Source organism: Oryzias latipes, chromosome 7, assembly GCF_053564925.1.
Source record: "Oryzias latipes strain Hd-rR chromosome 7, Olatipes_Hd-rR_3.1".
NCBI lineage: Eukaryota > Metazoa > Chordata > Actinopteri > Beloniformes > Adrianichthyidae > Oryzias > Oryzias latipes.
Window position 1 is genome coordinate 28,653,665 of NC_136243.1, and position 26,243 is coordinate 28,679,907.

General features: G+C 38.2%; 1 protein-coding gene and 1 long non-coding RNA gene across 8 annotated transcripts in view; one reads left to right on the top strand and one right to left on the bottom strand.

The window, feature by feature from the left end:
- The window catches only part of LOC101173785 (pleckstrin homology domain-containing family G member 4B), a 38,908-nt gene extending 13,574 nt beyond the window's left edge, over positions 1-25,334 (bottom strand). For 6 of the 7 annotated variants that reach the window (XR_013657082.1, XM_011476877.4, XM_011476874.4 and 3 more), the window contains exons 1-3: positions 15,079-15,423; positions 2,318-2,515; positions 107-2,171 (exon numbers count right to left, since the gene is read on the bottom strand). Coding sequence is in view for 6 of the 7 variants with exons in the window: in XM_011476877.4 (XP_011475179.1) it covers positions 107-2,171; positions 2,318-2,515; positions 15,079-15,102 (2,287 nt within the window). In the remaining variant the exon portion in view is untranslated. Of the gene's footprint in view, positions 1-106; positions 2,172-2,317; positions 2,516-15,078; positions 15,424-25,148 lie in introns of those variants that run through there. The other variant, XM_078949527.1, reaches the window with a different exon arrangement.
- Positions 1,809-13,972, top strand: LOC144993818 (uncharacterized). Its single transcript, XR_013657083.1, has 3 exons — positions 1,809-1,937; positions 2,002-2,119; positions 13,842-13,972. It is a non-coding gene; the product is annotated as an uncharacterized LOC144993818 (long non-coding RNA).
- Positions 25,335-26,243: the final 909 nt, after the last annotated feature.

Below are 26,243 nucleotides of genomic sequence, written 5' to 3' on the forward strand. Positions count from 1 at the left end.
CTGTAAAAAATATGTTTTTCATTTTGATGGAATGAAAACAATAAAATGGACACAAAATGTCTATTAAAATGTCTATTAAAATTCTTGAAAATCCACAATTCTGTACCTGGATTGATGATTTTCTTCCTGGTTATTTTGGGGGAAACCAGTCCAAAGGCTGTGCTGTTTTTACATTTCACCACATGTAGCTGGGGAATCTCGGCACACGAGTCAGTGTTTTCATTTCTCCGTACTGTTTGGCCCTCAACAATTACCAGCTCACACTTTGCAGAGATGTCCACCACCGCTGTGGACAGTGATGAACATCTTCCATCTGTAGAGCTGCTTTGCAGTCTTTCATGAGGTTCGTCCATTTTTGGAATTTCACTGAAACTAAATGTTGATCCATACCTGTTGTGGGGAAGATCTGAGTGTTTAGAGATGTTCTTGTGTGACAAAGTAGTTTTAGTGTCTGTAATTGCTTCCATGGTTGTATTTGCTCCATTGACGTTTTGCAAGCTGCCATGAGGTTTGCTCGACTGTTCAATATCTTTTAATTGTTCAATTTTCCTTATAGATGGTGGCTCCAGAGGATGCAAATTATTTGTTGCCTTATAGTCCTTACAGGAAGCTTTGCTTGTATCTCCAAGTTTCCAGTAAGGAATTTTATTTTTTTCTCCAGATCCTCTACAAATGCCTTCAATAACAGAAGGAGGAGGAGGTTGGTCTTGTCTCTTAGGATCACACTGTGTTTCTTGACCATTATAACATGGATACCCTGTTTCAGTCCCCACTGATCTCTGTTTCCAATTGTTGGGTAAAGATGCATCACCATCCTCTTCCACAACTGTTAGCTTATTCTTCATTTTTTCTTTTCCAAAGGTGACAGGGTTTTGTAAAGCAGCCTGATACGAGTCCCTGTACCTGCATCGCAACTCTTGAGCTCTGGAAAATGTTCCGCCTTGTCGCCTTTTCATGCACGGAGTACAGGGTTTCTCTGCAAAGCGAACAGTGCGAATACACTGAGGGGGTTCATATGACTCTGTGGGCAAATGTGCTTGTGGGTGTGTGTGTGTTAATGGTGGTCCTCCATCTCCAGACTGATGATTACCGTGTGATTTACCTGTTAACTGCAAATGAGTTTGTGACTCTTCCTGAAGGAATTGATTACATGCCCGACTTTGCATAAACGGGTATGTTCGATTTTCTGCTTCAGTTTGTATGGGTGGTTGACTTTCCACATTTGATTTCTCTTTAGTGAGTAAATGGTCATTACCAAATAGCTTGCTGGCTTGCAATGCATCAATGTATTCCCCATCTGCAACAGCATGGTCTGCTGGGTAATTTCTGCTCATATCTTGTGCTTTTGTAAAAGTCTGTGTTTTCTTCAGTGTGCTTTCAGAATCACCTTTATTTTTGCCAGCAGATATGTTTCGACTCAAAGAGGAAGTCATCCCAGTAAAGCGGCTGTCCCAGGTATTAGGGGAAACCCAGCCTATTGGCTTACACACTGTTTCACTCTCTTTAACTTTGAGCTGTTGGGATGAAGAAGCAGAGCTACTGTCCACAAGGCAAAGTGACACGGCTATGCCATGTTTTGCTGGACATATTCTAGTTTCTACAGAGAAAGCGGAGGGATGGGAATTCTGGATATTTTGGGAGCTCTGTTTGAACAACAATGGCTTTTCAGTTGACAGAGGAAATGATTTACTAGGTGAGCTCTTTTCTGGAAAGTCAGGAGGAGATGAAGGAAGAGGAAGTGGAGGAGGATATGTTGGAGGAGCAGAGGCCATGCTACTCCCAGCCCTCCGAGGCAGGTCCCCAAAATCAGGCACAGCCACCTGTTCCCATGGCAACCTCACCAAACCTTCCTCAGTGGTGAGCAAGCATTGGCTAAGTGGCGTTCCACAGCGGCCGTGGTTGATCTCGCATAAGAAGTCAGGATTAAATATAGAAAGGTAAGAGGTCTCAGAGACTGGAGTCTCCTCCACTACATCTAAATTAACTCCTTCCTCCTCCAAGAGGTTGCAGACCAAAATGCGGGCTGACTGGTCACAGAATGGCGCCACCTGGAGATAAAAGTCGCCAGGTTGAAGAAGCAGGTGGTCAATGGGGGCAAGATGGATCACAACTTGGTCGCGTAAGCACAGAGGCCAGCCTTCACACAGGAAAAGTGCCTCAGAGTACTGAGCCTGCCGAGGAAAAGGTCACACACATGACATTGCTTTAGTAGAAATACATGTTTTGATTTGATTTCTTTCAGTTAAAAAAATCAATGTCAAAGTTTAACTGTTTTTAAATAACTCAGAATGCTGCTGAGCACAAAACAGGGACTTACACATGCTCCCTGCTGCACTGTGTTTAAAATGTGCTTAGCCGGGATCAGAAAGTCCAAGAAACAACGAAGTGCATCTCCCTGAAAACGACTGTCGATGGTTTGGAAGAGTTGGTTTAGCAGCGTGGGGGCTGTAGCTTCATAGGGTGGGTACAGCGCAGACAGAAGCTTCTGGATCGAACTATCCACAGAATCAAGGTTCTATAAAAAGAAGCATAAATATAACCGTAACTACATCTTTCAGTTGAGTTATTTTACTAAAGTAGGGGAAGAAATTAGATGAAATATTGTGTTTATTGATAATCATTTTAACCTTATTTTTGAGGAAAGCGTTGGGATTTAACATAATTTATGGAAATTAAATATAAATCTTATGTAGAAGCTACTGTTTTGTCACATTTTAAGCTGCAGGTTCACCTCATAACCCTTTATTATACAAACTTACGGTAGTTTAAAATGTTTGCAATCAGCTAGCAGGGTCTGCAACCTGAGGCTATGGAGCTACAGTACACGCACATTCTTTATCTCTCCATTGTGGTTATTTGACTTAGAAGTACAATGCTAACAAATTTAATAAATAATGTGTTTTTGGTAATTTTGGGTAATTAGTTTTAGTAAATAAAGTTTTGTTATTTATGTTTAAACTTTTAACATTTCAAATAACTGAGAAAAATGACAGTAGAAGGTTTAATCTACTGTCAGAATGGTTTATGATTGGAATATACCTAAAGAATATATTGGTTTTGTTGTTGTTATGTTTATATTCAATAGTAAAAGGAGAAAAAGAAGGAAGGTGCACAAAAGCCATAATGACTGGACTTGTTTGACTTGGCTTTCTTACGTGTTCTTTTCAAGTTAACTGCTGCAGCAGGAGGATTTCATTTAAGACAGGGTGTATTTCATTTTGAAAGGAACTTGTATATGTGCTGCTGTCACAAGTAAAAGAAGTTAAATAAATTATAAAATTTGTACAAATCAATTGTTTTAAGTAAATAGTTAAAGGGTACATATTATACATAAATGGCTTAAGGTTCACAAAAAATATAAATTAATTGTATTTTTCTAAATGGTGAAGTGGGACTTTGGCTGCTGCTGGTATTTGGTCAGTAGCTTAACCCTGAAGAACCCACAGGGTCAAATTTGGCCCTCATTCTTTTTTTTAAATTACTATCATTTTTTCCATGTATTTTAGTTTATTCAAATTTTTTTTTACTTGTATGTTTTCTTTTTTCTTTTTTTTTTGGCTGCTGTTAGTTGCTGCTTCCCAAAATGAACAAACAAAAACCGAAATTTGTTTACATAACTTTAAAAGCCCTGAAGAAAATAGTTTTTTGGGTTCTCCAAGATTAAGAAACTGGGCCAAATGGCTCTTTTAGCATTAAAGGTTGCGGGTTGCAGGCTGAACAGAGCTTAACATGGTGATCATTTTTTCATGCAGCCAGAAAGCAACCACTCTGGCAGCCAACATCCACGTAAATACCTTGTGCTCTTGACTACTTTCTGGTTTATAGTTTCACACTCCCTTTGACTTGAAGTCATGGCCCCCACAGCACTTTTAGATGCTGCTTTATTTAGCTCAGCAAAAGCCATCGCAGCAGACTTCAGACGGTTCATGTATATAGATGCCTGGCATAGCCTCTGAGGGAGAAATATGACTTCAGGAAAACGAATGCGTGAAAGTCAACCTTCGTCTTAACCATAGGGTGTATATAGTGATAAACAGACTGTGGTTGGTTTGTATGGGGTTCATCTAAAGGCAATTTTTCAACTCAGTGGTCGTCATTATCAAAAACGTCCCAAAACTGAAAAGTGGAGGGACAAATCTGCAGCAAAACAGTCCAATAATTCAGCTACCACATGTCAATCAAAATGCCACACTCCAGTTTGTGCATCATGTAAATGTCAAATAGCCTGCAAAATACAACAATGCTGTCATGAAAGTTAAATCTAATCTAAGATATATCTATTTTTTCTTTGGAACCAGTCTGATGTTATGTTTACCCTCTGTTGTAAAATTGTGCTAGTACATAGCAGCCATTTGATATATTCTACAAACCCCTAGTGGTTGCCAAATGAACTGACATGACTGCAGTTGCATTGCCTTCCGCAGGGAAGAAAATGTAAATATCATCCCATTGGTTTGAACATATTTTTTTTTCACTTTAACTGCCAACACACACAATGTTAATTCTCAGATACACCATTGAAAGGATTTAAAGTATTACCAGTTTTATACCCCCCGTCCATAACAAAAATGAGAACTTCTCTTTATCATAAAAAAGCATAAAAGTTTAATTGTCTTACTCATTTATGAAGTAATTATTTAGCCTGAAAAAAGTGATAAAAAAATTCCTTTGAGAATGTTTGATCTACTTTTTGTATAAAGGTCCAGATTTGGAAGGGTGAAATATACAGTATGCAAGGGCCAACCAATCAGCTTGCATTCTTTAAACCCTAATAATAACTATTTTTGCACAATAGGATACTTTTGATTTCTTTACATAAGACAGAAATACATACACATTTTGACCAAAATTACTGTGAATTTTATATTTGAAAACTAGAAACAAAAAGAAGTAAATGAAGTAAATATGGGTTCACATTAAGTTGTCATACATTATCATATTAAATAACCACTGTAAACTTTTAAATGTAAACAAATAACACAAATAGTTGTTTTATTCAGGAGTAGCACACACTGTCATTTAAAATGAGAAACAAATCTGTACATTTTCTAAAATGTCATCTCCTCACAGTATCATCTGAAAATGCTTGAAGGCCTGTTCACACCGGGACGAATTTCGCCGGCGATTTTCGCCGACGTTTAACGCCTCGTGACTAAACAAAGGGCACCAACGAGAGTGTGCACACCGACGCGAAAAAACGCCAGGCGTTAAAGCGTCAAAAAAAAAAACGCCTCGGGTTCGTTTTTTTTTTTCGACGCGTCGCGTCGAAATCTACTCGACCAATGAGAATGGCGCTTTTGCACACGTGTCTGGAGCTTCTGAAGTTACAGTAAAACACAACTTGGGGGCGCTCAAACACAAAACTGCCTTGCTGAGCACACATACCAGCGAAGAAGATAGACGACAAGTAGCGTCTACACAGCCGCGAAGCAATAATGACGGACATTCTAAAACATCCCCGAACCAAGCACCAGTTGGAGCTACTGGTGCTTGAAATATTCATGTTTTCTTTTTATTATTCTGACAAGCGCGTAAATACTTGCTCTCTTCTTCTGAGTGAAAAGCGACTTTAAGAAGCGTAAAGTTGCGCAGCGCCACCTTGTGTACAGGAGTATTTCTGTTTTACATTAAGCGCCATCTAATGTCAGGGAATGAAATTGCATGTTCACTCCACTCATCGTCAGCGAAAATCGCCTGGGTGTGAACACAAAAAACGTGGCGAAAAACGCTGGCGAATAACGCCTGGCGAATATTCGTCCCGGTGTGTACGGGCCTTGAGTGCCTACAAGTCCACAGGCCTAGGGGCTTAAAATGCAACACTTTGACTCAGGGCTTTTCGGTCAGTCCGGCGACTTCCCACTGGGAAGGTGGATGGGATTGTGAAAACAGTGTGAGGACAGGATGTGCATTGCTTCAGGGGCCCTGAGCTTCACAATGCAAAGGGACTTAATCTAGCACTCCACTCATTAATAATAGAACAAAGGTTTTTCTGAAGACAATGAACACCTGCCCATTTGCCTTCAGTGCCATCAGTGAAAGGATTACCTGTCATTTACATTTGGCCACCAAAAAGAGGGCTCCTACTTTTAAAATACAGACTAAGAGGTTTTACCAACACCAATGATGCATGCATACAAGAGAAAGCATTTACTTTGTTTATGGGAATGAAAATGATTGTGTCTAACTTTTTGTTGTTGTTGTTGTGCATCTTTTACTGTATCTAATGTGTTGTGTGAGTGTGCCCGAACCTGTATCTTTACTCCGGACAGGGAAGTGGTCCCACAGATTCACGTAGCTCAATATAAACACCCAGATCTTTCTCACTCGGTCACTGATATAAATGATGATCCTCACATGACTGTGGATAAGATGTCTAAGTGCTGTGGTTGAAGACAGTTTAAATATCTCTGTCCAGTATCATTATGAAGCCGAAATAGTCACGGAGCATTCCTAATGCCAAGCAGATACCTGCCTGAACATGAAAAGAAGTACCATAAGGTTTAAACAACACGTAAAGTGAACAGCAGTTACACACGTTGACTAAACTTTCTTTTGCTCACATTGTGGTGATGAATTCCTTGTTTCCTTTTTACTGCTTTTGTTTGATATTGTCTTGTTAGGAGTGACAGGAAATGTTGGAGTATTTTTTTTTTGTATATGAACTAAGGGATTAGTTTCAAGGTCTTTTAAGACCCCAAACTAGGTCACCAGGTTAAAATTAGTTTCATTACAAATTTTTTTTAAAGACCCACTCCAAAGAAAATCCCATTTTTTGTGTATTGAACATGTTTTTGTAACATTTTTCACATGATAGAGGATGAATATAAAGAAAATTAAGCTTAAAACTGCAGTTCTGAGTATTTCTTTACTCAAATCATTGTGAATCGGGAGCAGATGAAAAAATGCAATTGGAAAAAGCTTGTAGCAGTAACGTAGGTGCTACAATCATCAGGCCACAAGCTTCCTGCTCCGCTACATTCTGATGCATCTGCTTACAAACAACTAAATCCATGTATGTCTTTGTTTCCCTCATCTGTGCTGACATCTGCCTCAAAACTGTACGGCTGGATAGCTCCAATATTTCTCGCCATTTTTGTTGCCCCAATAATTTTAAGTCGGGGTTGTGAGGGGTTGTGAGCTAGCAGGAGAGCATGTAAACAGACAAATGTCGGTAAGTAGGGGCAGGTTTCCTCCACCCCAACAGCCCAACCACAACTCAAAAATAAATTGCCAAAGAACTACTGCTGCTCTGCAGTAATTGTGTCCTAGAAAACGAAACAGGTTTTTTATTTCTTATTTTGGCTTAAACGGCATAATTAGAATTAAAAATGGGAACTCTTTGAAAACAGATATAAAGATTATTGTAGTGGGATGTTAAGACCCCTATAATAGGTCACCAGGTTAAAATCTGTTTCATTACAAGAAAAAAATACTTACGAATTACCCTAAATGTAGGCCTTTACCGTCTGATATGGTTGTTAATGAAAGCATGAAAAAAATTACAGAAACTAAAAATAAGTCTCAATGACTTTAAACTTCAACAGGTTTTATTTCTTCCACTTTTTTTCCCTACTACAGAACATCTTGCCGGATTATGAGCCTGATGATGTGTCTTCTCAAATATTCAGTTTCTGTGGAATTATGTAAACAAAAGCCTGAGAAACATGGGAAACACAATAAGCACAACTTCTTCAACTTGGCAAATCTTCAGAAACTTCTCGGCAGGCAATAATACAACCTTAAAATAACCATGAGAAAAATATATTTCCTGTGTTTGTTTTTGTTAGTTTCCACATGCGCCGATACAACAGACTCCTTAGTGGGTCATGCAAACTATTTAAAAGGTTTTTCCTACTGTCACACGAGGAGGGAGCATGGATTTATGTCAGTTTTGAACAAACTTTCTTCCTTATTTATCACTACTGCCTTTGCTTAGAGGGCATGAGTTCCTGAGAGTTTTCATTTCCACAATTGAAAAACAAAGTTTAATTTTAGACCAAAATTGTTCAATAACTTCAAATTTTTTTTGATAGTTATTTCACATGTAATTTTTCATAATCCCAAACCTATCTTTTTTTAAACCGTCGATACAAACTACATAGACAATACTGTTGATCAGACTTACTGGTTTAAACATTCATTACTTTTTTGATAAAAGTTATTTAAAAAAAAAATACAAGACATGACACTATGATTTTTTTAAAGCATTAGATAAAAAGGTCTATCAGAATGAAACCATTTGATAAGTGATAAACGTCATTAATTGAATGAACATGTTTACTCATTTACTCATGTCTAAAGCCATTTATCCTGTTTAGTGTTACCAGATTTCAGTCCAGCTGTCATCTGTTACAAAGTGGGTTATACTCAGACATACATTTGCTGTTCACTAATTAGGTCAACCTGCAGGAAGATGAACATGAGATGCATGAAGTGTACCCATAAGAAGATGGGTACACTGTGGTAATAAAGTGATGGAGATGGTCAGCAACAATTCACAGGTAGGCTGTGGCATTGGAACCATAGTCAATAGGTACTAAGGGGCCATAAATGTGCCAAGAAAATATCCCTCACATCATTACACCACCACCACCAGCCTGAACCATTGCTACAAGGCAGGATAGATCCATGCTTTCATGTTGTTGACGCGGAATTATGACTCTACCTTCCGAATGGTGCATCCGAATGTTCAGAAATGGAGACTCATCAGAGCAGACAACGTTTTTCCAATCTTCTATTGTTCAATTTTGTTGAGTCTGTGTGAATTGTATCCTCATTTTCTTGTTCTTAGCTGACAAGAGTGTCCCCCACTGTGGTCTTCTGCTGCTGTAGCCCATCTCCCTTGAGTTTGGATGTTTTGTGCAGTCAGAGATGCTTCTCTGCAGACCATGGTTGATGTGTGAGGGACAACAAAACTTAAATACCTAGAACTGAAAACAACTATTAAAGCTCCGGGGGGTATTACATAAGGCACGTTTAACTACCCTGACTTTAACCCTGAACTCTGCCTGAAATCCGCCTGAACTTGCTTACTCTGGGTATGTCGGTTCCAAAAGACCGGATATGAGTTAGCGTGATTACGCTGGGTTAATGCGCGTGCACAGCAAGTACATAAAGTCCTTCTCAATGGATCGCCAATTTCCGGAGTCACCATGGAAACGTGTGGAGAAAAAAAGAGAGCGCTATCCTCCAGTTTATGGAGTATACTCCAGTGAGACAGAGTCAGAGATTTTAATGATGGCGTATGAAGATTATACACCCATCAAAAAAAGTAATACAGCTGCATCAGCGAAAGAAAGAGTTTCTGCTTGGAGAAAAACAACGGACAAAGTAAACGCAATGAATTCAATTGGTAACAAGTAATTGAATTAAATTTATTCATCCTAATTTCTTTTGTCTATCCAACTCAATAATTGTTTTTACAACTTAAATGTACATATTTATCTAACTAAATGTCATTTTACTCCATTTTGTCATGTCTTGTCATTCTTATGTTTTGTCCTGAGTTGTGCACTTCTGGTCTATGTCTGTCACCTGTGTTGTCTCGTGTTGCACTTCCTGTTTTATTTTGAAACCCTAACTCTCCTCTCGTTTCAGGCCTTGTTCCTTCCTGCCCTTGTCAGTTCCCCACAGGTGTGCCTGTGTAATTTTCCCTGATTGTTTCCACCTGTGTTCCCCTTCCTCATGTCTTAAATAGTCTGATTCTTCCTTTGTCCTGTGCCAGTTTGTTGGTTATTTCTAGAGCCATAGCGGAAGCTTGTTCAAGAAATTAAAAACCACTGAAATCTCTGCATCTGAGTCCAGCCCTGTGATCATTCTTGACACATTTCCAATAAATGTTTTTCCATCTTAATTGTACTTCTTGTGCTCTCATGTGTCTAAAGTTGAGGCTGCAGAGTTTCTCATTTTTATAACGTTAAAGGATTAATGTTGATGCTGTGTGGATTTGCAACACGAAGCACAGATTAATTTCTCCTGACTGTGACTTTAACTTCAGTCCTTGCAATCCATAGCAGTGGGGGTTCTAAATAAACTCATCATCCTCTTCCTTCCTCTCACTCATGGTGCAGAATGAATTAAACATAGTAGGACAAAATAACTAGGCAAAACACAGTAAAACAGCTAACCAACTAAACACATTTGGTCAAAAACCCACACTTAAACCCAAATCCGTCCAGACAGGCAAAGGGAATGGTATCCCACAATTCCTTGCGCTGCCAATCTAACAGCAGCACCACAATTACACTTACTTAACTGAATTAATTTGAATGAAAGTCCACCTGTCCAAACATTCTGGCGTAAGGTCTGTGAGAAACTATCAATATGGTTTGATCATAAGATTCCTTTATGCCCCAAATTCTGCTTACTAGGTGACCTAAACAACATCAACTTTCACCTTCGGATGAATTATTTGTCTTTTCAGCAGATCTGTTATAATTGTTACACAGCTAAAAATAATAACCTATTCAAATCGGTGCTTGTATCCCCCACTCTCTCCCCCTCTCTCCCTTTTTATTCTCTTCAACCCCCTCACACTTTTCCCCTCTCCCTCACCACACACACTAAATGTAACAAATAAATAAAAAATAATAAAAAAGCAAAAAGGGTACAAATGTACACTCTGGTCTTCTGAAGATATATAACCTCTTTTTGTAATAGTAAAACCTATCCAACACAAAAGGCCTTCAGCCCTCATCTGTTTGCTCAGTTGTTGGACAGAACAAGTAAAAAAAAAAGACTTAATTTGAATGAAAGTAAAATAACTGTCTGATAACTACGTGTTATTTTTAAGTTGACTGAACTAAAAAAATGATTTATCTTAACTGAAGCAAATAATTAAGTTAGATCAATGTAACCCTTGTGCTATCCTAGACACTTTAACATTGTGAGTTGGGTCATCTAGACCCACTAGACAGTGCGCTGAACCTTTTTTCTTCAATGATTTGTGCACCTCACTGGTGTCCATGGATTACATGAAATCTTTCCACCTTTATCCACCTTTGTCATGGTAGGAATAACACGTCAATGCAGGGTGGGGTCATCTAAGATAGCACAAGGGGTAAAAAAGTTTATCTTTACAACATCCATACGTGGTATTATCACCTTCTGGAAAAAGTATTATCTGAGCTTCTTCAGCCACTAAATCATCTTCAAATTGACACGCCATGCCTTCACCTCTCTGAAACCAACTAACTTTCAACTAAACCTGCTCCAGACCAGGTTATGTTCAGAGCATGAGTTGCTATGGCAACTTGACATACCCTGAAACATACCTCAATGTTTTGAATCAAAAGCTGAGTTTATCCGCTTTCTTAGCTTCAAACTTACCGTGGTAACTCACATAACCTGCTTTTTGGAGTACCCCCTGATGTGTAATGTCAGCCACAACAACAGCTGAGTTACTAAAAAGAAGAAATTAGAAACAGTAGAACATACATACAAAATTAGACAACGTACCCATACAGAATGTGACATAACCAGGTAAATTTAAGATTTTATAGTAGTAGTATAGTTTTTTGTTTTTTTTTACTTTATTAGCCAAAAAAGACAAGAAACCAACAGAATATCACATTCATCTCTTTAAACTATGACTGTTTTCAAGATGACTGCAGACACCAGCAGTGTGGAGCTGAGTCATTCAGTCAAAATGACAAACATCAAAATGAGAGCAGCCTGGTAAACATGTGAGCCAACACTTCCAAGATGCAACTGACAATTCTGTAGTGCTGAAAACAAATTATCTGAAACATTAAAACTGTGCATAGACAGAGACAAACCACTAAACAGCCAGGGGTGCACAACACAGCTATAATGTTCTTTATTTGAAAGTTAAAAACAGAGGCATGGATATAAACCTCAGACATAAACCTTCAGGCTCCACAAGGCAGCTTCTCAACCAGTTGAGCCAACCACATATGCCATTGTTTAGATTGCTTTGAAGATGAAATGTTCAGAATAATAATGAAAAGACGTCCACACAATATGTAATTCTGCTTTTCTGATTTAAATTTTGGGGTTCATTCCGATAATTACTGTGTATTATCTGACATTTTTTAATGTATTTTTAATTTTATTTAGGGTCACCGAGGTTTTTTCAAAATGTATAAAAACTACTTTAGCATCCACATACACACAAAGTCACTAATCATACTGACTTAACATTTAAAGACTGTGATAATAAATGAAAACATTTTTTAACAATTACACGAAGCAACAGAGCGCTATAACAGTAAGTTGGAGAATTTTGCAACCAAAGTCTGAATATAAAATAAAATCACACAGCAAAGTTTACTTAGGTAACTGTGATCTCTAATGTTTTTTTTTTTTTAATGATTATTCACAACTCTGGAAGAAAAGTCTGACTTCATCCATCTATTTTCTTGAGAAAAACATTCCTGGTGTGACTTAAGCAACAAAAACATGACATCACAAACACAGCAAATAGCCACAAAGGCTCTGGCTTGTCAGACTGTGTGTTTAGTAGTTTGACGTAGATCAGCAAATCGAAGCATGCGGTAGGAAAACACCAATCACGATGGCCTTGATCAGCAGAAAGGTTTAAAAGTTGCAGAGAAGTAGCAGTCAGAGGGCAGTGAGGCCCGTCTTTAAGCCATCAGGAAAACGACAGGGAATTATAAATGAGCTTAGCCTTTGAGCTTTTTTTTAAGGCAAGCGCGACTGACGTATCTTTGCTGTATGTGCATCAGGTGTGTAATTATATCAAAGTGGAGCTTAGCTTTCGCCTACATGCTCTGTTATTAGTCCAAAACAGTGCTGCATCTAAATCACAACTGCAAGTTTTTTCCTAACATATACTGCAACTAAAATAAATGACAATGTCCTATTAAAACATTAAAACAGAGTTGTGCAATTGTTCAAGGTAAATGATTAATTGTTAAGAGTTGATGGTTAAGGCACTACTACATTTTAAAAACTCACTCCAATGAAAATTGTGTTTTTGGTGTTTTTAACATGTTCTTTCACATTTTTCTCATAATGGAGGATATTTGGAAAGAAAATTAAGATTAAAATTGTATTTCTGAGTACCTATATTTCTTTATTCACGTTGTTGTGAATTAGAAGCAAAGGAGAAAATTCAGTTGGAAAAAGCTTGTCTGTGGAGCATAGAGACTACAACGGCAAGCCCCAAGCTTCTTGCTCTGCTCCATTCTGATGCATCCACTTGCAGGCAAATAGATCCTTATACGTCTTCGTTTTCCTCGTCCTACTTTAAAAGTGTTCGGGTGGATAGCTCTGATATTGCGTGCCAGTTTTGTTGCACCGGTAATGTTATGTTGGGGTTGTGAGGGGCTGTAAGCTAGCAGGAGAGAGTATAAACAGATGGATGACGGGAAGTAAAGTTAGGCACACTGCACCAGTGGTCCCACACACAACTCAGAGACAAATTTCTAATGAACTCCTGCCGCTCTGCAGAAACTATGTCCTTGATTTTGGCTGAAAACAGCATCATTAAATTAAAAGACCACTGAGAAAGCTTTTAGAATAGTTTAAAAGATGATTGGAGAGGGGCTTTAAGATATATCGGACCTTGTGGCCCGCCGATTGTAGTTTCTACATGACAACTAAGCTGTTTTGAACTGTATTTTTTAGCTGCTCCTGATTCACATGGATTCAATAAAGAAATCTGCAGAAATGCAATTTCAATCTTAATTTTCTTAAAATGTGTCCTATATCATCAGAAAAATGTAAACAGAAAATGTTAAAAACATCAAAAATCCCATTTTCATCGGAGTAAGTCTTTAACATATTGAGCAGCTGTCACACTAAACTGATTTTATTTTTCTTTGTTCCTTCAAAATTGTTTCTCTTGATCCACACAGCGCTCTGTTCAGTGCAACAAATTCAACTGAGCCATCCAAAGTTGTTGAGCTGGCTGTTGTGAATTTTCCGTTGAATCATCCGGACAGGACAAGACGTCTTTCTGCTGAAAGGAAAAAAGCCGTTCTGTTCAGCCTGGTTGACACAGAAGCAAACACCCAAACACTGAGGTCAGTTTGAAAGCAGGAATAGTTGGGTTAATGCACCTTGTTTTCAGCAACATGGCAAATATGCAGCACAGAGGGCGGGAAAGTTCACGCAGACAGACAAATACACACCCATGCACAAGTTTTGCCAAATTAAACTTACAAGTGAGCTGGGCGGGGATTTTAAATTCAAGTCCCAACACAGCACTCAGTCAATGCCACACAGAATCTACTTCCACAGAGCGACACTCCCTCTCTTTAACACACACACACATGATCTCTGGGAATAATTCCTTCAGGATTTTCTTTCACCAGCTACTGAGATTCTCACATTAGACAAAAGCTGACATTAAAAGTCTGTAAATCCATATTTCCTTCACCATTTCCCCTTCAGATGCTCAAAAATCCTCTTCTTCTCCTCGTTCTTGTATGACTCACATCCAACATTCAAGTGGAAGGAAGGAGGCAGAAACAGTACAGTACCTGGTTTGTGAATCCTGCCTTAATGCTCAGTAACCTGAGAACTTCACCTTGACTCAAAATGCTTGGGCAAAGCAGCAGCCAGTGTAAGCTATGGCAGAAATGCTGTCCACAGGAGTGTATGGTGTGAAGGAATAGAGGACTGCTTGTCAGGACATAATAAATAAATGTCTTTGTGGTACTATTTTAAAGAAAACTGGGCTGTAACTGTCATGTCTAAATGTTTCTAAGCAGAATGACATGTAAATCATGCAGACTTGTAAAACAGTTGGGTGTGCAGTTTAGTGCTTACAGGAATGACATTTATATGTTTATTTAAAATATGTTTCTAACCAGTGATTAAGATTTATTACATCACTATTATGGATTATTGTTCAAAGCAAAGCTTTTGCTAAAAAACATAAAACCTAAAAACCTGTCACATGAACACTTGAAAGAGCTTGTTTTGGCTCATGGTTAACTTTATTTTTTTTATTTTAATTTAACTGCAGGACGACAGCTTTTAGCTGGGGAACTCTGCAGATAGAATAAAATACTGACATGCGATCATTTTAGACAGAATCTCGATAAAAGTTCATGCATTCCACAGCAAATAGAAAACAAAGTACTATACCATCTTCCTTGCTGTGTTTCCCATTCATCACAAGTGCTGCATTGCCAGAAACAAGCATGAAGGAGCGCCAAACATTCACAGAGCTGCTCCTGCTTGATGCCCAGCGAACCAAAATAAAGTCCATCCTGCTAAGACACCAGTCCACAGCTGAGTCACTGAGGGCTGACATGCATTTGTCAGACTTTCACAAAGAATCTGTGTCTCTTGCCCTTCTTCTTTCTCCTTCCTGAGCACTCTCTGCTTTCTGTATTTCAGTCCCTGTGTTTGCTGTTTGCCTCTCGGTGCACCTCGAGTGCTGCCTGCAATGTTTGCCTTTGAGAGGGGGAGAGACCAACGAAGTGAAAGCTGAGAGAGGGAGACACAGACAAGCAGAGCCGTACAGTAAAACCATGCAATCGTGGTGTAAACATGTTTCATCTTAACCAAACTAAACACTTTATTTTACTGCATTTTACTACATTTTATTATAAGGTTGGGATTTTAATAAGTCAGTTACTTTACTCCACATTAGCTTGAGTGGCACATTTGTTTAAATAACCTAGTTACTCAGAGAAAACAGACTGAAAGACACAATGTTTATGTATGTCTCAGGAACATCATTACTGATCTACATGTACAAGAAGAAAGCAGGTTTGAAGTACAGCTGTGCATCTTCTCAGGTACCTAATTCGATAAAAAGGAACTGGAGCCAGGTCAAGTCTCAAAGTAACCACCTGGTGGCTTTTTAACAAAATTGGTAGTTTTCAATAAACCTCATAATGTCACCTTGGCTTTGAGATTAAAGATGTACTCATATAGTTGTTTGCTGACAGCTTTACAGTTTACTTGTTGGGCATGCGTCAACTGCTCCGGCATGTTCGTCTCGCTTATTTGCCTATTTCGAGAAAGGTTAAGGTTTGTGGATGTGGTAGGTTGACCTCTATTTATAGAAGTTAACATTTTCTGTAAATCCATTTTGCTTTTCCTCCCTGCTGAAGATTAAAAGGTCATTCTTTGCCGTTTTTCTCATGTAAAGGAAGTTTGGCAGAAAGCTGACTGCAGTAATGCGATTAGATTGGAGGGTAACAAGGAATCCCTGATCCTAAACCTGACTGTATAAACACAATTTTACATTTAAGACATACAAAAGGCACATTATTGTGCAAAGATGGTTGTAACCTAGTTATTTTGGTAAAGACTATTCAAAGAAAATGTTATTGGGGCAGTAACAAAACATTTCCAGGTGGAGACTTAAGTAAAACAGCAGCTTTGGGGGAAAATAAGCTCTAGGAAGCTGTTTCAAATAAGAGGGTCCGCAGAAAGTTAAAAAAAAAAAAGCTACAACTGCACAACTCGATACACTTGATGAGTCGGCAAGAGCTGCTCCTCCTGTCACAATGCCAGGATGCAGATAATATAAGGACCTTCCCTCTGGATAGAGTTTAAAATATTTGATAGTGTGTAGACTAGACCATGAAGGGAAGAAAGAAGAACAGAGTTGAAGCATTCAGAGGAGAAACTTGGGATAAAAGCAGCATGAATGAAAAATGGTACAGACAGCAACTGCTGTTAAAGGGTATGAAGGACATCTCTGGATCTTTAGCCTGGTCGTGTCACAGAATGATGGCGGGGTCTTTCAGTGACCCGGACTATTGCAGACCATGGAGCACATTCCCCCCATGTCTTTACAGCACGCAACTAACTCACTGTCTGACTAAAATAATCCAGCAAAGAAAAAAGGTACAAAAGTCTGAATCTTAGCGTCATTTGGTTTGAGACATTACTAGAATAGATATGAAGCAAAACATTGTCTTCAGGCAAATGCTGTTTTTTTAATTTAAGATCATTTGATTTATGTTTTATAACTATAAATTTAACTGTCTTTCTATGTAAATGTCAAATGAAATACATACAAATTGTCTCCCATTCTACTTGTCAACGTTGTGCATTATAAAGGGAGCTCTTTTGTGACTTTATGTTATATTTACACTTTCTTTTATTAGTTTTGATTGCTTATTTATAGCTTTTTCAAGTTTTCCTTCCAAAGAAAGGGTCTGTCTCTTATCATTACTCTGTTTTCTTTTTCATTATACTTCACTCTTGGTAAACTTTGAGCTCAAGTTGTTACACAAATTTCAAAGTCATAAAAACACAGACTTTGTTTTCTCAGACACTTAAAGATTCTCACTACGTGAGAAATGACCAGCTGCATTTACAAATAGAGCATTGACTGAAGCTTTTGGCAAATGAACTTTGAAGGGAGCAGGATTAATGGGAGATGAGTCAAGTGATTGGGGTTTGTTTTTAGCCTTACCAATCACAACTGCACTCCTGGCGCATTTACATGTCCTCACAAGCACTGACAGCTGGAGGGCTGGTTCTCCAAACCAGCTGGGATCCAGACCTGTTCAGGGTCTGCATCACCTGTCTGGTGATGTCTTGTGACAGGTCCATAAAACATAAACTAAAAACTGAAAAACTGTCTCTGTTTTATTGTTTACTTTGTTTTTTATGATAAATTATAGTTTGTTGTCTTAAACAAAAAGACAATTTTCAGTGAAAAAACACAAACTTTTAAAAAGAACAACTAAAACTAAAACTAAACTTTCACCCTTTTTAGTGTAGTAAGTTAATTTCCTCTTTTGTTAAATAAAAAAAATGAATACTTTGGGTATATGTGTAAAAAAAAACTTAAAAAGTAAAACTAAGATCTTCACACTTAATTTTAGTAAAAATTAAGAGTTTAACTTGATAAAAAAATGTTGCTGCAAAATGAGTTAGTTATCTAAAGGTGCTGTACAAAAATACAAAAAACAAAAAAACAAAAACAAAAAGTCTACTTATTCAAGATGGCAACATTCAATTTGGTTTTAATGTACTGCAAATACTAAAGGTATTTTCCTCAAATTTGTATGATATTAATGTTTAAGCAAATAGATATTCTGATGCAGAAAATGCAGATAAATAAAAAAAGACTCGCTGTATCTTGACCTGCAAGGGGACAACTTCCTAATCCTGATGAATCCGTGCGTAGCGTGCACTTTGCCTTGACCTTGGCTGACAACAAGCCCAGGGAAAAGCAGGCGTGTTGAGGTTTTGTATCTGCTGTCATATTCTGGATTTATCATTGCACTTACTGGGTTTTATCCCTTGCTTTCCCTCCCTCACAAAGCTCTTCCTTCAGGCTTTCTTAGTGCAGTGAGTCCATGGGGTAATCAGGCAAACATGAAAACGTCACAGAGCGACAGAAAGAAAGAGGATATGAGGAAAAGGCATCAGGGAGTGAGGGATGAGGGACAAAAGAAATGTTTGTGTGATGACATGTCTCTGGCATTAGGTTTAAACAGGGTGAGCGTGTCCTAGCCAGAGGAAGAGAACTGTTGACTCAAACGGTCTAGTCAAGGCCTCTTTGCCCTTGCCTTTCTATCTCTTAAAATCTGTTCCTTGCTCTGTCTGAAATGCAGACAGAATCTAAACAGAACATTTTGCTTAATCCTAAATCTCTGACCCACCTCCTGTGTCTCTTTGTCTGATCAGTTTGGTGAATTATAATCTGCCCCAAACCAGCTTTCCTTTTTCAAAAACAGATTAAGATGAACAGCGATGAGGAGTTTGTGATCTTAAAGCAGGCTGCAGCTACAGTGTTTGGCTCGTCCATTTTCAAATATGATGTAACATAAGCTGCATTTCAACTCCAAGAACTTTCCAAGAACCAGGGTTTTGCCTCAGTCATTATGATCTCTGCAGTTAAGGGCTGGACGGATTACAAATGACACTTCCAGAGACAGTTGGGAAGCAGAACTTTTGAGAATCTGTGGTGCTGGCAAAACAATTCTTACTGGAATTAGTCTAAATCATTATGCTGCAATAAAAACTAATACTAATAGGCTTTAGAAAAAATCAAACGAGACAGGGAGATTTTTCAGTGGAAGCATCAAAAGTAGAGACAATAAAATTGAAATCCCCCAAAAAAAATAAATAAACAAAAAAATGCAAAGAAATAGCAAAAACAAGCTGTTTGAAACAAAGCTGAAGAAAGTAAAAAAAAAAAAAATTCGATTTATTTGTAGTAAAAAACCGATTAACTGATCAGGTTTAATAACAGTAAATCATAAAACATTTTTTTTACAAAAACTGTAAATAAAATTAGATTTCCCTAAAAATGAATATTTTTTTTAAAAATGTTTTTCCTTTATCTATTCAAAGGCAGCTTTTCAACTCTAGTCTTAACTTTAATAATCATAGAAAAGATGGATTACAGAAGGCTGTCCATGTATGGGTAATCCACCCTTGCATTAATTTTCTATCCCCCACTTCATCATGATGAGGGTCATAAGGGCTGAAGTCTATTAAAGTTGTCATTAGACAAACAGCAGCACACACTCTGTAGGCTGCTGTTAAAGGACCAGAATTCTATAATATTTTCTCTTATTTAAAATTTCACTTTGCAATTTTCCTATAAAAGACAGTCAAAAATTAATGTTGCATAAACCTTTCCAGCTAGTTTTCATCTTTCTTGATCACATCAAAATGGGTTACTTGAAACTTTGTGACATTGGACCTTCACTTATTGTTTTGGCTGGGCTGGTACTGGGCAGAAACTTCATGATCTTCATAAATATGCCGGCTAAACACTTAGTTTGACTTTAATAATTACTGTGGCTGTTTTGCCTCTATTATGATTATAATGACTTTCAGAAAGAACATAGTTTTGTCTACAAAACTGTATCTTTATTCAATTTATACAGTTTTAAAAAAAATTATTTATAAAAAAAAATGTTGTTTTATTCCATTTATGCAATTCAATTTATGAAATTCTCTTTCAGAAATAAAGAGATTTACAAAATGTGCAAATCAGAAAAATCTTAACACAAAATATAAAAACACAAAATAATACTAATCATGAAATTAATGATCACCAAGAGGGATACAGTTAAAAAAAGTCTCAAAATCTGTATGACAAGCTGATTTTCAACATGATGGAATACAAATTATGAAATATTTTAAGTGTTTTGTTTTAGTTCAACAGCTATGGTTTCATTTAGAACTTAGAAACAGGTCAAACCAAATAATTAGGATAAACAGGGCTACATGGAGAGTAGCTTGGCTTATTTTCACAAAAAAACCTTCTAGATTTTTGCACACGCCTCATATTTTTAGGTGATCATCTGCGCCTTATGTTATCTTCTTCTGCAATGAGTAAAGGTACATATGTTGAAACGGAATATGCATCCACACATAATTAAGGTCAAAAGCAAAACAAAAACAAATAAATATGGCTGTAAATAAGAGTATTTGATGTCTCTAGAGATGCAAGTCATTTGAGAGGTTTGTTCATGCTTTAACCTTTACATGTGAACCTGCAACAGACACATCAAGCATAAGCTGTAGAGCAGGTCAGTCAGCTGCTCTTCTCCAAATAAATCATCCTTTACGTGAAAATGCAAAAGTACATTTTTCTCTTCTTGTTTCTTTCTGTGTTCTGCACTGTTAGCAGTTTTGTTCCCATTCAATATCGGTCCATGCATTTTTAGGGATCAGTTTGACACTGATTACATCTTTCTGACAGAAACTATTAAAATGACATAAATATGACTCCTCCTTAATGCTAGGCATGCAAAATGTCACTGAGGATTTTTTAAAAGCCCATCTGGACATAGCATTAATGTTCTGTTTGATTTCTATCTTTTCCTTATCTTTCAGATCGTTTTTTACTCAAAATAACTGGAATGGAAGCTTTCTGTGCGGAGCCACATGTTATTCCTGTGCATGCGTGGGTTTTCTCTGTGCTCTCTGACTTCCTCCCACAGCCAAAAAACATGCGTCATAGGTTAATTGGTTACTCGTCTAAAGTGTCCCTAAGTGTGCATGAGTGTGAGTGTGTGTGGGAGTGATTGTGTGCCCTGCGACAGACTGGCGACCTGTCCAGGGTGTACCCCGCCTTTGCCCAACACTAGCCAGGACAGGCTCCAGCAATCCTGTGAGCCAGAAAGGGATATAGCGGGTTAAGAAAATAGGTGGATGATAACCCATAAAATCTGTCATATTATAAAAATACTATACTGCGTTTGGGAGCAGTGAAGTCATGCTGAACAGCAATGTTGTATTTTTTGTAATGCCGCATTTACGAGTGTTTAACAAAGTCGAGTGTTTAGCAGCTGCTAATCTTGCAGTGATGGGAAAAAAAAGCCTGCAGCTATGGTCTTCTATTTTTACCAGCAAAATCCTCAGCACTTGGAGCATGCATCGCCCAAAGCTCTGGAGAGGCACCTAGCACCTCATTACAATTCTGTGGGACAGTTAGCGTGCCTGGAGGAGCATTCTCTACAAAGAGGATGTGGAGGTTGAAAGTTCAAACAAGCGGCAGCTGGGAGACTGACAAAGTGACAAACTAGTTGTATCTGTGTTAACAAACGCATTAAACACATTATGTATTTAACAGTTTTCTGGTCACACACTCATGTGGGCTGGCAGCATGTTCTTTGACCAGCTTCTGCTGCGAGTCAGCCACTGTGGTTCCGGTGGGGTATCGGCTCATAGATGTTCTACAAGTGTCGACACCTGAGAGAACCAGAAGCAACCAATCAAAAGCAACAGCGAACAAGCTGGCAGTGGAGTTGTGAGCAGAACACAAACACGCTGCTGCACATTTCACTGATGCCTAAAACTCATCAATCTCTCAAGACACACATTCTGTACAGCATTTTACTGATATTAAGATTACAGTAAAACTAAAACTGTGCTGTACTGTAGTATTCCTCGTATGACTCACTGCATGTCCTACAATGACAGCTTTCAGCCTAAGAGATAGATTGAAAAGTGAAGGAGATGCGTCTATTTTGGTCAACCAACTGACAGTGTGACCTCTCTAAATCTCCTCTGGAGTTGACCCCACAGGTCACCAGTCAATGCCATCAATCTCCGCAAGTGTTTTGAGTCTCTTATACTTGGCTGCACAGCTAACTAGATGATTTTAAAATACATTGTCCTAATTGAGGACTTTAGGTGTGCAGAAATCTGACGCTAACAGAAAAAATACTTGGGGAAAAGAACCAAAGGAGGATCCGGTGCCAAATACATGATTAAGTCCCTTTTAGCTCAACACTGATAGGTCACTAACCACTCGATAGCATATTGAGATATTAAAAAACTATTTTAGTGACTTATTATTTACTTTTGAAACCAAGGTCATTTCAATGTTTTCATAGCTTTGTAAGAATTTGGAGTTCTATTAAAAGTAATTTTATAAGCTGATCAACCTACAAACATTTTAAAGGCCACAAACATTAAACACCACTGACAAAAAATATAGAAACTGAGGCACTCACACCAGCTTGTTTGATCCACTCCAGAGTTCATTTCCTCAGATAACTTGGAAGTGGGAAAGCCTAACCGGACTTTGATGCAGGCCAATTATGTAAATCCTGCTTTGCCTTAAGGTAAAAGTCCTGCTTCACATCAAGTAAATTTTGGCTTGTTGTTATACATGGTTACAGTATGGAATTTTATATTTGAGGGTTAATACAATTAGCCCTAATCCTTTTTTTCATTGTACTTTTTTCCCTGCCTTTCAAAAGCTTAGTTTAAGGTAAAGGGGATCCCGATTTGTTTCATAATATTTTTATGTAGTGTGGTCTTCTTGAGTGTGCAAGCAAACCAAACTAAATTAAAATATGAAATCTTTCTATATTCCCTGAAAATTCTCCAGCACCTGAACTTAGTCTTTGGAACTATCCTGGAGTTTTTCTGCATCGCTAAAAACCATAACTTTCATCTATCCATCTTCTGAACCCAAGGAAACCCTAACCCTTTCTGAGTCACAGGGTTGCTGGAGCATATCCCATTTGCTGTTGGGTGACAGCGGGATACACCCTGGACAGGTTGCCAGTCTGTTGCAGGGCCATAAAACAACACACACTCACATTCACACCAATCTTGAGCGGAAAACAATATTGAAGCATAGTTTTGGACCAGGGGAGGAAACCAAAACTCATTGAGAAAACCCATGCATGCACAGGGAGGACATGCAAACTCCACAAAGGAAGGTCCCAGCTGGGATTCGAACCAGAGCATTCTCGCTTGTGCAGCCCAAAACCACTATTTGTCATTTTGAGTCTTTGAAATCTTCTAACAATAAATTCCAACAATAGACTCCTAACTAGGCCTGCACAATGAATCGCAAATTTATCGCTATCGCGATATCAAGCTGCGCAATATGCGTATCGCAAAAGTCAGCGAAAATTTTGATAGGTGGTTACCTTGAAAGTGCTAAAGCAGTCTCATGGCAGCTTCTAGTATTTAGGCTGCAAGGGGGCTACTTTGGTGCAGCGATAGGGCGGTCGACATCTGATCGGAAGATTGCAGGTTAGATTCCCACCTCAAAGTGTCCTTGGGCAAGACACTGAACCCTAGCCTCTGGTGGAAGGTTGCCATCCGTGTTCATCAGTGTATGAATGTGAATGTGTGAATGGGACTGACTGTAAAGCACCTTGAGCCTTCAAGCACAATATAGGTATACACCATTTACCAAATCAAATAAATCCCTTTATGCATTTGACCAATCGGATGGACCCCCTCACGTTGTTAACCAATTGGATGGAGCCTTTTATGTTAGATGCTTGCCTCCTGTGTCGACGAGGGTCATTTGGAGTGTAATTGGAGTTATTTATTTAAATTAAACTGTTGCAGTGACATGGAAAGGATTCTTTTGGCTTTTTCAATATTTTGTATATGTATCGCAAGTTATATCTTCATTGCAATATTGATTACTAATATCGCAAATCAAAAGCCAGAGCGTGTGTATGGTGCCTCTTCCCCAATGAAAAAAAGTCAAACAGGAGACCGGTGATCCCTAACCAACACCAACAAACTGCCACCCTTGATATAAAAGCTGGGATGTAAGTGGTGTTGGCTGGGAAAGATCAAGTCAGAGACCGTCATCCAAAAGCCACAGAGAACACCTGCAGGAGACAAACAAACCTCCTGGCAGCTGGTTAAACAACACACACAAAAAGGCTCCAGACGCTTATTTATAACTTTGCTCACACAGCAAAGACCAGAGGAGAGAAGACTCAGTCACACAGACAGACAGTAGCAGCTGCTTACAGGAGTGATGCCACAGTGTTCAGGTCACACTCATTAAAAAGTTAAGTTAGAAAAACAAAAAATATATATTTAACTAATGTTTTAAATAGGTATTTTATGCCTTTTTGGCACTTTATCTTAGCTTTCATGACCAACTTCCAGAAAGCAAAAGTTATACCGTTTTGTGTACAGTTTCAATACTATTTTTTTATTTCTTCATTAATTCCAAAAGTATTGTCTGTTAATGAAGAAAGAACACCAAATGAAGCTACCACAAAAATCGATTTTTCATGGGGCTTTACCTAATTTTTGCTGTAATTGATTATGTTTGAGCTGCTAAACTGACAGGGATTAACAAATGTACTAACTAGCTCAGGTACAAACTCATGAATAACTTTCTCACTGACAAGACCAGTGTGGGCTGCAGTGATGATGAATGACAAGTATCAAATCTTCAATCATGTGAATTTGGAACCACTTTTGACATTCAAGCACACTGTACTGCATGTGTGAGTGTGCTTGTGTGTCATCACATCATCAGTCTTGAGTTTGTGTAAGTGACGCACTGACCAGAGCTAAAGCTGGGATGATTTCCACTGCTGTCTTGGCTTTTAATTAAAAGAAAAGCAGCTGCAGGCTTTATCTGTCCTAAAGACATTGATTATATATAAATACAATCTCTCAGGGCTGGAGATCAGTAGAGAAAAGTCATTAGAAAGATTTCGCTAATAGTGAAATGAGCATGCAGTTCTGCAAATGCAAAAGTTCAGAAATGGAAAACTCAAGTTAGATTGGTCAGATGTCTGGTTTTAAGCATGCAGATGAATGCACTGCTGTGGGATTTGGTCAGCTTGAGGATTTCCAAACCAGCTAAGTCTATGACACAAACCAACGTGGGAGCTACAAACCCTCACCAGTTAATATTATGTCTACATATTAAAAAGAAAACTGTAATCGATTTAAAATGAAAAATGCATTTTTTTTAAAATAAGTCCTCCTGAGCTCACCAGTGAGAAACTTGCTGCTCCTTCCTCTGCGCCTCCTGCCCGCCCGCCTGGTATTCGTTTGCGAAAATGGAGCAACAACAAGCAGCCGCAGGGATTCAAACCTCCAGAGACTCGAAGGGCTTCCTCTGTTTGGTGTCTACCAGCTGGAATTAAGACTCTTCCGATCTGTCGTGTTCTTCAGGACTGAAGACGGCTCGCAGACAGGCTCAGGCACCCCCTGCGCTGATAAAAGAGGGCGCAACGCAACGAGGGGATGAGCGCAATTCACATGATTAAAACGATTTCTCCTTTTTTCTTTGACTGACCGGAGAATTCACAAAAACAAGACTGACTTTGATCATTACAGACCTTCTTAGAACAAAAACAGATAAACAGATAGATAGATAGATAGATAGATAGATAGATAGATAGATAGATAGATAGATAGATAGATAGATAGATAGATAGATAGATAGATAGATAGATAGATAGATAGATAGATAGATAGATAGATAGATAGATAGATAGATAGATAGATAGATAGATAGATAGATAGATAGATAGATAGATAGATGCCTCACACAACTGTTTACTTCACTGCTTCCTTTCTCATGAAAGAGGGACAGAGATTTTACAGATTAAGGAATGTCCAAAGACACTTGTCCCACAAAGCAGCATTGGTGCAGATCTAAATGACAAAAGCACCAAGCAAAAAACTGTTGTTAAAATTGAGAAATCCCTACCATACTGCATTTTACATACATTATGGAATGTTATCCTCTGCCAATTCATTTCTTCTAGAGGTCTGCTTCATGGAAAAAATGAATTTCCTGTTCAGGTCAGAGGTTGTAAAAACAACTTGGTAGTTTTCTCTATTAAAAGCAAATGTAGGTTTGTGAAAGAAATACCACTTCTTTTGGAAAACTGTAAATCCATAAACTTTTTGTGGCAAAAAAATAGTTATATTGCTATAGTTTTATTGGTTTAGAGCAATATGGAATAAAATGCACGGTTTTTGTTCTTCCTGACCTGCTTTGGCAACAGTTTTGTGTACAAATTTGTCATGATCACATTATAAAGCTTTATTCCAGATCAAAATAGCTGGGAAAAAGCATC